At 44.9% G+C, this 14201-nt stretch overlaps 4 protein-coding genes across 12 annotated transcripts in view; 1 reads left to right on the top strand and 3 right to left on the bottom strand.

Moving 5' to 3' along the window:
* ankrd6b (ankyrin repeat domain 6b) overlaps nt 1–14201 on the top strand; it is a 58367-nt gene that overhangs the window by 37033 nt on the left and 7133 nt on the right. For 3 of the 9 annotated variants that reach the window (XM_018703420.2, XM_018703415.2, XM_018703416.2), the window contains one exon: nt 64–2122. The exons of 5 other annotated variants lie outside the window; for them this stretch is intronic. In XM_018703420.2, coding sequence (XP_018558936.1) covers nt 64–653 — 590 coding nt within the window. In that variant the 3' untranslated portion in view covers nt 654–2122. Of the gene's footprint in view, nt 1–63; nt 2123–14201 lie in introns of those variants that run through there. One more of the 9 variants, XM_051072049.1, reaches the window with a different exon arrangement.
* The window catches only part of LOC108899282 (LYR motif-containing protein 2), a 21629-nt gene continuing 9054 nt past the window's right edge, over nt 1627–14201 (bottom strand). The window contains exon 4 of the transcript XR_007813636.1: nt 1627–2150. The gene's annotated coding sequence lies outside the window, so the exon portion shown is untranslated. The remainder of the gene's footprint in view (nt 2151–14201) is intronic.
* On the bottom strand, nt 2127–4047 carry LOC108901784 (LYR motif-containing protein 2-like). The gene is made up of 3 exons (XM_018703422.2): nt 3969–4047; nt 2823–2963; nt 2127–2482 (listed from the first exon to the last, which is right to left on the bottom strand). The coding sequence occupies exons 1-3, from the start codon at nt 4011–4013 to the stop codon at nt 2402–2404; spliced, it is 267 nt and encodes an 88-aa protein (XP_018558938.1). The 5' UTR covers nt 4014–4047; the 3' UTR covers nt 2127–2401.
* LOC108901787 (midasin) lies at nt 4367–11923 on the bottom strand. The gene is made up of 11 exons (XM_018703429.2): nt 11784–11923; nt 11519–11694; nt 11194–11351; nt 10916–11005; nt 9876–9991; nt 9261–9435; nt 8895–8968; nt 8575–8689; nt 7897–7963; nt 5610–5752; nt 4367–5528 (listed from the first exon to the last, which is right to left on the bottom strand). The coding sequence occupies exons 2-11, from the start codon at nt 11625–11627 to the stop codon at nt 5343–5345; spliced, it is 1233 nt and encodes a 410-aa protein (XP_018558945.1). The 5' UTR covers nt 11628–11694; nt 11784–11923; the 3' UTR covers nt 4367–5342.

Consider the following 14201-nt stretch of genomic DNA (forward strand, 5'->3'; position numbering starts at 1 on the left):
GGATGCCATGACTAATGCTGTTCAGTGAATGTGCTCACTGAATCTCTTTTTAACATCCAACAGATGGTGAGAAGGCACATAACACTGACGTCACCTCTCCTGCGGCGGCTAGGAGGCCGCTGCCATCGGTCCAGGTGGTTCGGCCCAAGGAGCGTCCAGTGATCAGTGCTGACAGCCAGAGGAAGAACCAGGACCCGCAGGATGTGGACATGGGGGAGGTCAGCGCAAGTGGTGGCGGGGGCCACAGGGCCGGCAGCCTGTCTCCAGCCACAGAGCGCCGCAGCAGGACTGAAGCTGGCCTCAGAGGCAGGGAGCGAGGCTGGGACAGAGGGAAGCACCATAAAAAGCGTCCCCAGGCCAGGACTAATGCCAGAGGGGACACAGGGGTCAGGATTCTGGAGGTATTTGGAGACCAGCCCGCTGAGCCCTCCTTTGCACAGGAGAGGGAAAACATGCACGCCATGGAGGTGACTCAGTACTTCTTTGAGGCGGTGTCGACGCAGATGGAGCGCTGGTACGAGAGGAAGGTGCAGGAGGCGCGCTGGCAGGCCGATCTGAGGGCCCAGGCCGACAGAGCCGCCCTGATCGAAAGGATCGCTTATCTGGAGGACGAGCTGCGCATGCTCAGGACTAACAAACATGACGACTGCTGACACAGAAAAATACCACAGCCAGGACCTGACACAAATCTGGACTGTCACATGGTCTCTTCCTGGACCACCTCAGCTGTACCGAGTACATCACTGAGTCAGCCAGTGCTGTGGGGCCTGGATCCACTGCGTGGTGTCATAACGGAATATGGCTCATGTCTCAGTTCACTGATGGACTTAAAAAGTTCCACATCCAGATCCTGTCCCATCAGTCTCCGTGGGAGCAGTGAGCTGATGTGGTGAGATGTGTACATACGTGTAGAAATAGAGGCAGCTCTTGTTCACTGTGTCGTTAACAAACCAGTAAATGTAAAGCTAGATGTTAAAAGACTGATCTAATGTGCCATTTATGAGATAGATCCATCACATCAGACACCATCAACAGCGCACACACACACACACACACACACACACACACACACACACACACACACACACACACACACACACACACACACACACACAGATTTGAAGAAAAGAAAGTGCACGGTGGATGCTCATTGGATCACAGTGAAGCTGAAGGAATGACAGTAGAATAAGCTCGTTGTTGGTGTCTGGATGCTGGAATCAGCTGTTTGACTGTAAAGGAAACAACCTACTGCTTATTTATGAAAATGTAGCTGAACTGACCGGATTACAAAAAACACAGTGAAGGTTTGTTGAAATATCAATATTTGTTTTTGCAGCATGTTGTGGTTTGTATGGAGGCTGGAGTCTGACGAACACAGTTTGTTTGATTTAGTCTGATTAGGATGGCCATTCTGACTGGTAATGCAGCTATGCAGCCCCCATACACATACACACACAAATGTCCTCTGTTGTATTAACATGAATCAAATTTAAGATGACTTTTGAATTAAGAAGAAGTGCAAACAGTGGTCCACCCACGATGACTAGGTCAGACTGGCTTAGCCTGGGTCAGACTAGTTCAGTATCCGGCCTCTGGGGGGGGGGGACAAATGGAGCGTTTAAGATGTACCTCTGCATTTCTTTATTTAAAAAATTCAAAATCCTCTCGACATTAATGTGACTGCAAAAAGGGACGACTTGAACTGATAATAATGAAACACTGTGAGAGTGTGTTTTTGTTCAGTTGCTACAGCACACTCCGCTGACGTGACAAACCTGTGAGCTTCTTTCACTTCAAGCTAAAAAGTTGCTAATGTAAAAATTCCAGCTGGTGCTGTGACATGTGTCGAAACCTTTCAATCTGACTACCTATAATCTGGTCTCCCAGAATGCCCCCTGCCAGGCAGGACAGTCCTGACATTAGAGGTGAATTCAGTCACAGTGTGGTGCATGAAGAAAGCTCAGAGTTGTGTTGCAGTATTACTGTCTGCTGTACATGTGATGTAGTGACTGTCTGCTCTAATATGTGGGTTAGTTTGACATGAACTCTGTGGATATGAATAATGCACTCTGTATGATGATGCCAGAAAACATATTTTGTATTAAAAAAAGATTGTTCTTAATGTGCCTGTAGTTTCATCTTTTTAATACCTATAATATCATCAGTGTTCAGTCAGCCGCTCAGGTTCATCACAGGTGATGGAAACAAACTGTCTCTACCGTGCCGCAGGATCATGGTACCTGCAGATCGATAGCATCCATCCATCCATCCATCCCCTGACGACAACAGTGAGGGCTTTCCTCAGCACTCGAGTCTCTTCTCAATGAAGACCGTCATGTGGTCTTTATTGAAAACCAGTCCAGCTGAGTCCGCAGCGGGGATTCCCAGCAGCTCGGAGCGATTAACTTCTGGCCAACGCCAGAGACTTCTGCAGCTCCTCCAGATGGTTGTTAGCTTGTGTGATCATCATACGAATGGCGTCCTGAAAGAATAATGAGAGGAACATCAGCAGCAGCGATTTATACAGCGTTATTCATCCACATGAATATGGATGTGATTTGGAAAGACACACACCTGTATACAGTCTCACAGCTGACAATACTTATCATATTCTAATAAACACATTTAATATTGTGCAGTCTTCCTCAGATCTGTGCCTCTACACGATCCTGTCTCTGAGCTCTGACAGTTCCTCCCTCCTCATTGCTTGGTTTTGACTCTGATGTCTGATGTGAGTTCTTTACTGTCATGGCAGGACAATGGGACAGTAAATGACCTGGCTATGTGACAGAAAGAAAAACACAGTCTTCCCATCTCTGTACCTGGTTTGTGGCGTCCTTATTCCTCTTGAACTCGGCTCTCGCCCAGTCTGTGAGGTACTTCCTGTCTGCCTCGTCTGGTACCTGTCGTATGGTCCTCAGCATGTTTCTGTAAATCCCCAACACCCTCTGCCTCTGTAAGAACTGAGAACAACTCAGCAGTTTAGACACATCCTTCTATGATGGGAGGAACACTGTGTTTCTGACAGTGAGGGGTTTAAATGATAAGACCAGGATTCCTGGGAGTGGTTTCATATCAAGCACAGTCTGACTCAGGTAGAAAACAGCTGGTGAGACTGACATTAAGCCTGGAAACAAACTCTCCCAACAGTCTGGAGGGAGGTGTCTGAAATTAAGCCTGAGTTACTGCAGTTAGCAAAGATAAATACAAACCCACCAGCCTTTACCTGGAGGTCTACACACATACACATCACATATCCATTAATAGACATATACTTCCATTATTTATCTTCATAAAAGCAAATTAAAGATTTGTCGTGTTTTGACGTTTTTTTTTTTAATATCCACACTCAGACCTGCTTATTCATGTAATTCTCCAATCAGACAATCAATAGCAGCAGTGTGATGTATAAAATCCTGCAGATCAAAAACAGCCTTTACTCAGAATGGAGCCAAAAACAAAAAACATTCAGTTAAGTGAGAGAGGTCAGAGGTCATGGTCAGACTGGGTGGAGCTACAGTAACTCAGATAACTACTCTTTACAACTGTGGTGAACAGAACAGAAGAACAACACCTCCATCTTGGAGGCAGATGGACTACAACAATGTCGGGCCACATCAGGTTCCACTACCGTCAGACAGGTACAGACATCTGAGGCTGCAGTGGACACAGGCTCACCACAACGGAACAGTTATTAATGTTCAAATTAACGTTATCTTAATGGTCTCGCATTATCAAGTCAACCCTGAACCGAGAACCTGATCAGTTCTCCCGCTGCCAGCAGCCTGACTCAGAGAGCTGGCTGCTTCACATGAAACACAGCTCTGCCCTGGATCTTAAAAACAGCTGAATAACAACCTCTCACGCTGTGGTGGCCAACATGATACAGATACAGCTCCTACAGTCTGTCCACAAGTTCAGCTTTTACATAGGAACAAATGTCCTCTTCTACTGCTGCAAGAACTTACCTGTTTCAAAGACAGAGCCGCGGGTGGTATCCTTGAAATCGCCATATTTGATGCAGCAGGCGGATGTTGTGATGCCGCTAATACACGCTGATTGGTTTATCTCCCCCTGGTGGAGAGGAGGAGGATAGCAGCCTGCGGAAACCGCTGGTAAAACTTGAAGACCCCTTTCACGGCAGCCATTTTAGCAGTTTTCAGCACGGATGGTAGAGATAATAATAATAATACAACTTTTACAAGGTCCAGGATCTTGAAGGCTGACTGTCATGATGAATGTTCTCTCTCTATCTACACAAACACACACATACTGTCTAAATGCAACATATTCAAAACATAGGATAGTTCAGGGATTGTCAAATGTCTGTAGTACAAGTTTCTGCGAGCACAGGCACAGACAGAGCAGCCTTGTAAACGGTTTATTGTCAGGATCATTCATGTCATGGTTTAACAGATGGATGCAATGAAGAAACAATCTCTTAAATATGACCAATATCTGTGTGTGTGTTTTTTTTTTTAAATGTATGTCCACGTTACAAAACACAGGTGATAAAAGACATTTCATCAACACCTACTCCTCACAGACACAGTGAAGCAGCAGAAGTCACACAGTATGGATGGAAGATCAGCACAGTAGATATGTTGTCTTTTAACCACAAAAACTGGTAATACTGGGGCATTTATTCAAAACTGGGACCTGCAGTCCCTGTGCTTCAAAGTACATGAGATCTGAATTTCTAAAAATCTTGACAAAGCCTCTGATCCATCACCCCAACAGCTGATTCCGGCGTGAAGTGAAATGCAATACTGTTTTCCTCTCCAAGGCACATTTTTGAGTTCCTCCGAATGTCAGTCATGACCACACCAACATGCTACTATTAGGTCATGACGTTCTTTTACACAAAACACAGCTCTGTACATCTGTTGATGTGTTCACATTGAAGGTGAATGATTTGATGATCTTCGTAGCACTGACTAGAACATCCACACAAACAAACAAACAAACAGAGTTAGGGAGTATTGTACAAGGTGGACAGAGGTATTTACCGACTCTTCACTGAGGTGGTTCACACGCAATGAAATCACATTTTTCTTTTTATCATTTCATCTGAGACGTGCAAGCAAAAGCAATCCTCGTTACATTACAAAAGAAACAGAGAGATCCCCTGATAACAAAGATAAAACAGCAAAGGTTGCTATTAAACTCTACTAAAATCTACAGTAAAAATAAGAAAATAAAGGCACATGTACAGCGGCAAATCCGGCTTTTTTTTTTTTTTTTCTTCTTCAGTTCTGACTGAGAAGCTAGCAGCAGAGTGGTGTTGTGCAGTTGGTTGCTGCCCACTTCTTCTTCCCTGTGAAAGATGGCTTCTCATTGGTCTACTGGTCGGCTGCCGTGACAAGTTCAAACCACTGCCTGAGTGCGTCGCTCAGGGTCTCTGGCAGGGTGTTGACATCTCGCAGGATGACGTAGAAGGGGAAGGGGAACTCTTCCATGTAGGAGCGGATCTCTGGGAGTTCTCCCGGCCCTTTGAATATGGGCACCTTGATGTCAAGGATGGAGTCCTACAACACAGGGCCAGAGTTTAGTTACACTTTGTGTACAGAAATGAAGAAAATGAAACGGTCAAATTCTGCTTTTCTTACCCGCGAGTTGGGATTGTCGAGTACCACAAAGATGACAAACACGTTTGCGCTGCGTGCTGCCCGCACAGCTGCCGTCACCCGCTCCTTCCCCTCCAGGAAGAGCCCCCTGCCGTCAGACACAATGACCAGCAGCTGGGCCGTGTCTGTGGAGGGAGGTCAGAGGTCAGAGAGGAACAGTAATAAAATGACACAGCTCATCATGTAGACAGTTTTGTTTGCATGAACCAAATTTTCCACAACTAACAGTGATGTCACAGAGTACACTTCTACATCACAGAGGCAATGGGAGAAGTTCAATCACTGGAGGTCAGTGAAACTAGCATGGCTCCCTGTCCTCACTCACAGCTGGGTCCCTGGTTGGAGAAACAACTGACCAATCAGATCTGAGTAGGCACAACTAAGAATGGGGATCTAATCTTTCTATATAGCTGGCAATTACATCGGCACCACAGAGAAAAACTGTGACAAAAATGGCCAAAAGGCTTGGATGAGATGAGATGGACCCAGCTGTCCACAAAGTACAACGGCAATGCAACAAAAATATGAACACGCTTGTAGGTTGCAGGACTACAGCTAGCTCCTCATCAGCAGCAGGGCCACCACTGCAAGATCGCATGTGTTAAAAAATACATCTAAAATTTAAAAACACTGAGATTCTGGTCCGACTTTCAGACGTTTGGGGTCGACGTCTGTCCATGTATGATTCTGCAGAGACTTCTAACACCTGTAGGAGCTTTTGCTGCACTTAACGCAGCGACTCTGCTCTGTGTCCAGATACAGGCACACAGGAGAGGAGAGAAACACGACCACACACGAGACACAAGATTCTCACACTGAGCTCAAATGAAATGAGTGCACATAAATGAGTTGAATAATAAATAAATAATAAAATATTTCATTTTATTAATTTTGCCTTGGGATTTTGGCAGGGCAGAGGCTCATGTTGGAGGAGCAGGCTGCCAGAGTCAGGGTGTCTAGGCAATGCTTCCTTGCGTTGGGGCTATGGAGAGACGCGGTGTTTCTCAGGGCATCTCATCTCATTGGGTTCGACCCCCCCCTCACAACACAAGGTGGTGTTGACTGATACTTGACCCTCGCCACACTGCCCCCCATCCAGGAGGTGGAGGGTCTGGACTGCACAAGAAAGGATGGAGCACATAGATGTGCTGGAGCTCTGTGTGATGCAGATTCCTGTCATGTTCTCGTGTGGTCCAACAAGAAGTCTGTGCTTTAATAAAATTCTTTCTCTTGCCAATAATGATGCAAATGCTGTCATATTCTTTAATTTAATGTGCAGTGATTATGGTTGAACATTAATTGGAACCTAAAAAATAGCCATCCAAATGTTTTGTATAAAGTTTCTGCCTGTGGATTTGGAGACATGTTGAAAAATCCTTGTAGGTGGATAGATAAAGACAGGACCAGAATATCTGAGCCAAGTCTTCTGTAGCACATTGATGTCTATTGTAAGTCTCGTCTTGCAAATGACCATATTTTTCAAGAATGTGGCTTTTGAACAGTGGATATGAAGGAGGACTGAATCAGCTAGCGGGATCTTTAAAATACTCCATACTCAAAAATATGAGGTATAAGACCACTGAGGGGGAGGGCAGTGTCCAATACACATTTCAGCCTTGACTTTGGAGACATTGGGATATTTAGGACTGTGGGACTGAGCAATGTGACGTACCTGAATACATACTGAATTGGAAAAAAAAAAAAAAAAAATCGGTACAGTGGTAATACAAGGAAGGAAGTGTTAGCTCCACCGAGGTTTTTATGGCTTTAACAATGATGTGTTTTTTCTTGGAGCACATGTCTCTGATCCTGGGACTTCCTTGTCTCTCTCTGTGTCACACCAGAGGTTTGTTTAATGGAAATCAGATTCTTTTCAAGCAGCCACACTAACTGGCAAGTACTAAAACATTTATCAACCAACAAGATATTTGTAATGGAACCTGATTCAGCCTGATCATTGATCATCAGCACTTATACTGATATTTTTGATATTCTGATATTCAGCAAAGTAAGATATCAATAACTGAACCAATATTGCTGTCTAAACTTTGGTATTGTAATAACACCAAGCTCTACAGTGTAAAGAACAGACGGGTGCTTTACAGTCTCTCCAGTCAATTCATGCGTTTGGAGCTGAAATGGCTTTTGCTCTGATTTACTTGCAAACAGCACAGAGGTCTTAGAGCACAGCAAATGTTCAGTACCATGAGCTGGTACAGTCACAGCTGTCTTCCAGCAAAATAAATCAATATATACAATGAGTCATTACCTGAGTTTATAGATCCTGGAATCTGCTGTCGAGCTGCTAGAAACATTTTGGTTGAGGTCTCCAAAAACTAGAGAGGAGATGAAAAGGGAGTCAGTCACACCAGAGCACACACAACAATTCATTTACATTAAAAAAATAAGAAAAAGAAAAAGTGATTATATTTCAAATGTCTCATCACATACAGAACTGTGGTTGATATGATAGTTTGCTTTTTCCTTGTCTTCATCTGTAACATTAAAAGGTTTAGACTTTCATAAGCACTCCTCTTCATTAAAAAAAAAAAAAAAAAAAAAAAATCAGAATCCCGTGTGACTAAGGGGCGAGTAAATTAAAACATTCTGTACACTTGGGTTAGAGCACTGCTATATACATTTACAAAATGGTTATCTAACAGTAACACCTGGAGAAACCATGGAGAGATCCCATTTCTAACTCACACAAAAATGTCAACCCACAGTACGCCACCTAGTGGTTGGATTCCTTAGAAGAGAAAAATGACTGACTCTTATTTCATCTGTAAATGGAACCACACAGGAGACGTCTTAAATTAACCAAAACTCACTAAACCTGGATTTTCTCCAGGTGTCAGGACATGACACATGATTTGTTATAATGTCTATAATGGAGCACTCTGATTATAGTAAACCTGAACAAGAACAGAGGATGGATGATTCCCACCTGTGCTATTCTGGTCTTCTTCTGCTGGAACTGACAGAGTCTGAGTATCCGAGCCCCTGACTCGTCATTGAACTGCTGCTGGAAGGGGTGGAGCAGCTGCACCTGCTCACCAAAGCTGGACACATGAGCAGACATTAAGCATGTTAGCTTCCCAGCCAATACATGTACAGCGTGTGTATCACAAACTGTATGTTTCAGTTGATGTTTGTTACATGGCTCCATATTTCTTCATATGTTTGTCTTTTCTTGCACCACTACATCACTTTCTACTTGTGCATCACCATTGTGCAAATCAACTTAAAACAAGAACAGCATCTTACCTGCACACAGACACCTGTCCCACCTCCAGCAGAGTGAGAGCATTGATGATCACTGACAGTGATTCAAACGCCAGCTGCACCATAAACACAGGAGGAAAGAGACCAGACAGCAGTAAGTCATATTCAGCATTAACAGAAGTCAGTATTGATCAGAGTGCTTCTGGTGTAACCTGTGTACACTTTGAACAGCTCTCAAGCTCTTTTCTGCCAGCATTAAAGACTCTGCTGCCTTGAGCACTGACTCCGTCTGATGATTTTTGACTACCGATAAGAAGATATTTTTGAACAACTGAACAAAACTGAATACTTAGAATTTTGTTCCAGTGACCAGGGACCTTGGTTCCAAGACAGGGTCTCCCCTCTTACCTGTTTGGAGTGGTTGTCCACCATGCTGGAGGAATCATCCACAGCCAGACAGATGTGGTACTCTCTCTTGCTGGGCTTGGTCCTCCTCAGCCAGATCTTGTCTTTCCGGAACTGACTGGCGATGTAGGGGATCACCTTCCTCATGTTGAGACGCTTCCCTGTGCGGTAATCACCTCTGTGGAGCAGTGCAACACCACCAAACATTAGCTTAACTTACTCTCCCTCTATGTTTCAGCACAGAGGAGGAACAATAACTCATAGTTCACTGTAACAACTCGTATGACTCACTACTCTACATACAGTGGCTTCAGAAAGTATTCAGACCCCTTCCCTTTTCCTTTTCTATTGTGTTGTAGAAAGGCATACACACGTCAGGACAGAAACCAAACCATGGAGTCTGGGGAACTCTCTGTAGAGCTCTGCATAGATCAGATCAAGGCTCTAAAAGCATTTCTAAATGTCCTCTGCAGAGATGGAGAAGCTGCTGGAAGGACGACCGTCTCAGCATCACTGTTCAACAAGTGACGGGGTGAATACTCTCTGACGCCACTGTAAACTCCAGCCTCCATCTTTCCACTGCAGCTGTCATGGTGTTCTGAGCGTGTTGGTACTGACTTGAGTTTGGTAGCCTGTGTGGGCTCCAGGATGAGGCGGAGCTGCTCACACAGCTGCTGAGAGAGAGCGGAGGTCAGAGTCTGGTACTGATGCCACATGGAGGCCGCTGCACTCTCCTGGAACAAGAACACATGAGTCACAAATTACAACCTGGGCTTCATACCATTACTGACACTGACATTTATTGACTCATGTGACTCTATGACCGTCACATGACAGCATTGGTGACTAATAACCTGAATGTGAACTCTCACAATGGACATTAATAGTACTTTTGAGGTCACAATATAGTGATTTACACACTTACAGTTCAGGCACGCAAATAAAATGTAACTGCATTGTAACAGAGAGTGACTTCAGATACAGCCTCAGGGAGTTGTTGACCACCAGTACTATGGAGCAAAGTTTTTCTGAGTGGGTCCTTGTTGAACATGGACACACATTCCCCCCAATAATTTTGTGCTATTCCACTGACCTACAGGTGGCCATAATGTGCTAAACACATATGGGGAAAAAGAAGACTGCTAACAAACGTGGATGTAAACAAGGTAGGATTTACTACTGTGATACTGAATACTTAATTGTGGAAATGACACAGTTGTTAGACCTCTAGGATACACTGCAGTGAGCAGAAGCTCCACAGAGCTCCCTGAACTGTCTGGGGACTCCCCCACTACTCAGACCCATAGACTGTTCTCTATGATCAGGTGCCTTTGACTTAGCACCTTTAGATTTACCATGCCCTGGATGACAGGCAATCTAGTCCAGATTGTGTCCCTGTAAGGGTTATGGTTAGCTTCATCAAGAACTACTTGACTGAGATTCTACTGAGATAAATAATTATTAGATTTGATAATGACATGGCAATATTTGACACAAAATACAACTTAGGTTAAAGTATTCTGAATAGAAAAGCATCATGTTGTTTGACACTGAGTTGTATTTTGCAGGCAGATTACAGTACAGTTGTTTGTGTTCTTGAACTAAGGTCACTGAGTGTTTGTGTGGAGTGAAGCAGGAGCCAGTGGGTCGGGCCTCACCTCCTCCTGAGTCCCTGGAGCCAGTTTGTGCCAGGCCTCCAGCTGCAGCTCCATCTCCCTCCTTATCTCTTCTGGATCTCTCTCTTCTTTCTGCAAACAAACACATGTCCACAGGCGCGGCTTTTAAGTCACCACTCTCTTACTGTCTCCACAAATTAAGGGTAACAACAGAGTCTGCCAGCAGCTGAGCAAAGACCCAAGAGTGTTTGTGTAAGACAGAGGAGGAATAAGAAGAGTGAGGGTGAGTGAAAGCTGTCTGTGTTATAGCAGTGGTCTACCTGCATGGTGTCCAGCAGCAGCTCAGGAACAGTGTGAATTGTGGATTCTCTGCTTCTCTCTGCTTGCTCTTCCTCTCCGTGTCGGTGACGGTCCTTCCATCTCTCCTGCTCCTCCTCCTCTCCCTGCCTCTGCACCTCCATCTCTCCACTGTCCACACCTGCATGAGAAGAGGAGGAGGAGAAGTCAGGGCATATGCGAGTTTCGCGAAACCAAAACTAGGAATTCTGGGTGTATTTTGAAACACTATCTGTAACATGCCAAACCCAGTCTGTTTAATCACTGTTATATTCTGGAACAAATCAGCAGGAGCGGATGTGTTGACACCTTTCTGGGAGGCCTTCGTAGAGTCCAGCTGCTCAGGCTTCAGTTCCTGCACCTCAGCGGCTTGGAGGTCTTCTTCCTGGTCCTCTGTTTCCATGGCGACATCCCCCATCGTTCTGATCTTCTTCCTGGTCCTGCTGAGGCCCTGCGGTTTTTTTGCTGGTCTGCAGTGGCCACATCTGAAGAGAGAAAGAGACGCAGATTCACTCATCACTCATCCACTTAAAAGACCTGGGGTTATTTCAAATGTTGTCATGTGATTACTGACCATATGTCTGAGTGTCGTAGGCTGTCTCTCCCTGTTTGATGTGCTGGTACAGGTCTGACTCTTGCTGGGCGTCACTCTGCCTGCTGTCTGCAGCTGTGTCCTCGCTGCTCTCCACCGTACGCAGGCGCTTGTTGACGTGATCATTGTAGTCGCCTGTAGATCGCTCGTTGTCCGCCTGGCCTGGTTTTCTCTTGAAGCTCTGGAACAGTACAGTTTTAAAAACAATGTGACAAGATGGATTGAAAAACAGAGGGAAGCAGAAGTAGAGATTCAGCAGATAAGACGTACCTGAGTCTTGCTCTGAGTCTGTGTCTGTGCAGCCATTCTTGCTGTCAGCTTTGACTGGTGGCCCTCTGACTGACTGGCATCAGCTGCCCCACTCCCATGCTCCTAACAGACAGGAAAAAGAGTTTGGATTTTATCCTCTGCAGGAGGATGAGGTGATCCTCTCAGAACACTGCTTATTCACAGCACAATAGAATGGTTAAGAAGTGTCTCAGATGGTCTGGCTGAAACCTTTTCAGACCTTAAACCACATCCTGAGGGTTGTGGTTTAAGTGTGATGCACTTCAGACAGGTGAAGTGCAGAACAGGGTTGCAAAATTCTAAATTCTAAAAATGTTAAAACTTTCAATGGGAATAAACTGGAAATTTGCAAAACTGCAAGTGAACTTAAATGTAGTTGGAAAAACATCTTGCAGTATAACCTTGCTTAAAAGAAATTTAGTTGAATTTCTACCCTGCATTGTGCATTCCTCCTTCACGTGCACAGATCATTTAGAAAATCCAGCACACTACAGCAGGACTACTGCATCTGAGCCCACTGACTACACCCAGTCAAGTCAGTTATAATATGACTGATTTGATCTGTGTTGTTAAAGTTTAACCAGCAAAAAATAAAATCAAAAGGTATTTATACAGTAGCTAGCTAGTCTGTAAATCAGATATGTTAACTATAAGTTAGCTAACACCATGTTTATGTGCTTTATTCAACATTCATCTTCCTTTGATCGCTGATCGGCCTGTACCCTGCCTTCTCTCCAGGACCTGTACACCTCCAGGACCCTGAGGCGGACAGGAAAGATCATGGCCGACCCCTCCTACCCCGGTCACAAACTTTTCAAGACACTCCCTTCTGGCAGGAGGTTGTGGTCCATCAAAACCAAAACCTCAGTCGCAGCCCTGGTGCTGAATGAAGTGTGGAGTGAGATGGTTAGAGGTGTACCTCTTTAGCTTGGTCTCTCTCTGATGCCTCTCCTGCCAGCTCCACAGCTGTATCACTCTGGACGTTCTGCTCCCCAGTCTGACCGTCTGTGTCATGTTCCTTCCTTTCAGCTGACTCAGGCTGCTCATCATCCTCACCCCCACCTTCCTCCTCTTCATCCTGTGAGCACGACAAGTCATAAGAGGAGAAATACAGCAGAACTATGTTTGAGTAGGTGCAGTAGTTTCTGCACATACACACCTCTGGTTTACGTCCTTTGTCGTTCAGAAGGTCTTCATCTCTTCCTGCCTCCTGTCCTCTCTCTTTCTCCCTCTCCTCTCCCTCTTCGTCTTTCTCGGCAGACTCCTCGTCTGCCTCTGCTCTCTCTCCCTCCCCTCCTCCCTCCTCTTCAGTCTTGGGCTCCTGATCCTTCTCCTCTCCTGATTGGTCCATTTCGTCCTCCTGCATCTCCTCTGCTCCCTGCTGCTCCTCTCCGTCTTTCTCTCCGTCCTCCACCTCATCCAGGTCCATGGCTTTCTCACTGATGTCCAAGGGTTCTCCTCTGAGGATTTAAGTGCACACAGACAGTGTTACAGGTGCTACACACAGGATTACTCACTAGGGCTGAAAATATTACTCAATAAATACGAATTAATTAACACATTTAATTGAGAGCAATTTTGATAATTAATATGTGGAGATTAAACACCAGCCACTAGCTAATATTCCAGAGGATTTGCTGCTTTTGTTATTTCTAAAAACAATTTCGAACTGCTACAAATGATGAATTTCACTATCAGTAACTAACAGGGTTGGGCAGTCTCAACTTGAGATTTTTGATGAGCAATACTCTGTCAAGACAGGAGGACTGGCTGTCTGACACTGTTTGAGAAACGAGTCTGATGGTGTCAGATGAAGGAGACTTCCACTTGCAGCTTCCAACAAACAGGAGGGAATAACATATGGTATTAAACAATCAGGGTTTGGTCTAGCTCTGATATGATTTATGAATTTGACACTTTTAGCATCAATCGATTGGACAGCAACCACTAAAAAGAGAGAGAGAGGGAGAGAGAGAGAGAGAGAGAGAGAGAGAGAGGGGGGGGGGGGGGGGTTGAGTGAACTATAGAGTGAATGAAGAGAGGGAGCAGTTAGATTTCCTTCTAAATGGATTAAACTGCCATTTCAGTTCTGACCAGTCTCTCTGTTCCTGC

Source organism: Lates calcarifer, linkage group LG7_1 (assembly GCF_001640805.2).
Source record: "Lates calcarifer isolate ASB-BC8 linkage group LG7_1, TLL_Latcal_v3, whole genome shotgun sequence".
Classification (NCBI taxonomy): domain Eukaryota; kingdom Metazoa; phylum Chordata; class Actinopteri; family Centropomidae; genus Lates; species Lates calcarifer.

Coding starts and splice junctions, on each gene's coding strand:
- LOC108901784 (XM_018703422.2), bottom strand. CDS start 4,013: ATGGCGATTTCAAGGATACCACCCGCGGCTCTGTCTTTGAAACAG. Junction 2,964..3,968: donor CGGCTCTGTCTTTGAAACAG/GTAAGTTCTTGC, acceptor AGTTGTTCTCAG/TTCTTACAGAGGCAGAGGGT. Junction 2,483..2,822: donor ATAAGGACGCCACAAACCAG/GTACAGAGATGG, acceptor TTATTCTTTCAG/GACGCCATTCGTATGATGAT.
- LOC108901787 (XM_018703429.2), bottom strand. CDS start 11,627: ATGGGGGATGTCGCCATGGAAACAGAGGACCAGGAAGAAGACCTCCAA. Junction 9,992..10,915: donor CTCCAGGGACTCAGGAGGAG/GTGAGGCCCGAC, acceptor TTCTTGTTCCAG/GAGAGTGCAGCGGCCTCCAT. Junction 9,436..9,875: donor ACACAGGCTACCAAACTCAA/GTCAGTACCAAC, acceptor ACTGCTCCACAG/AGGTGATTACCGCACAGGGA.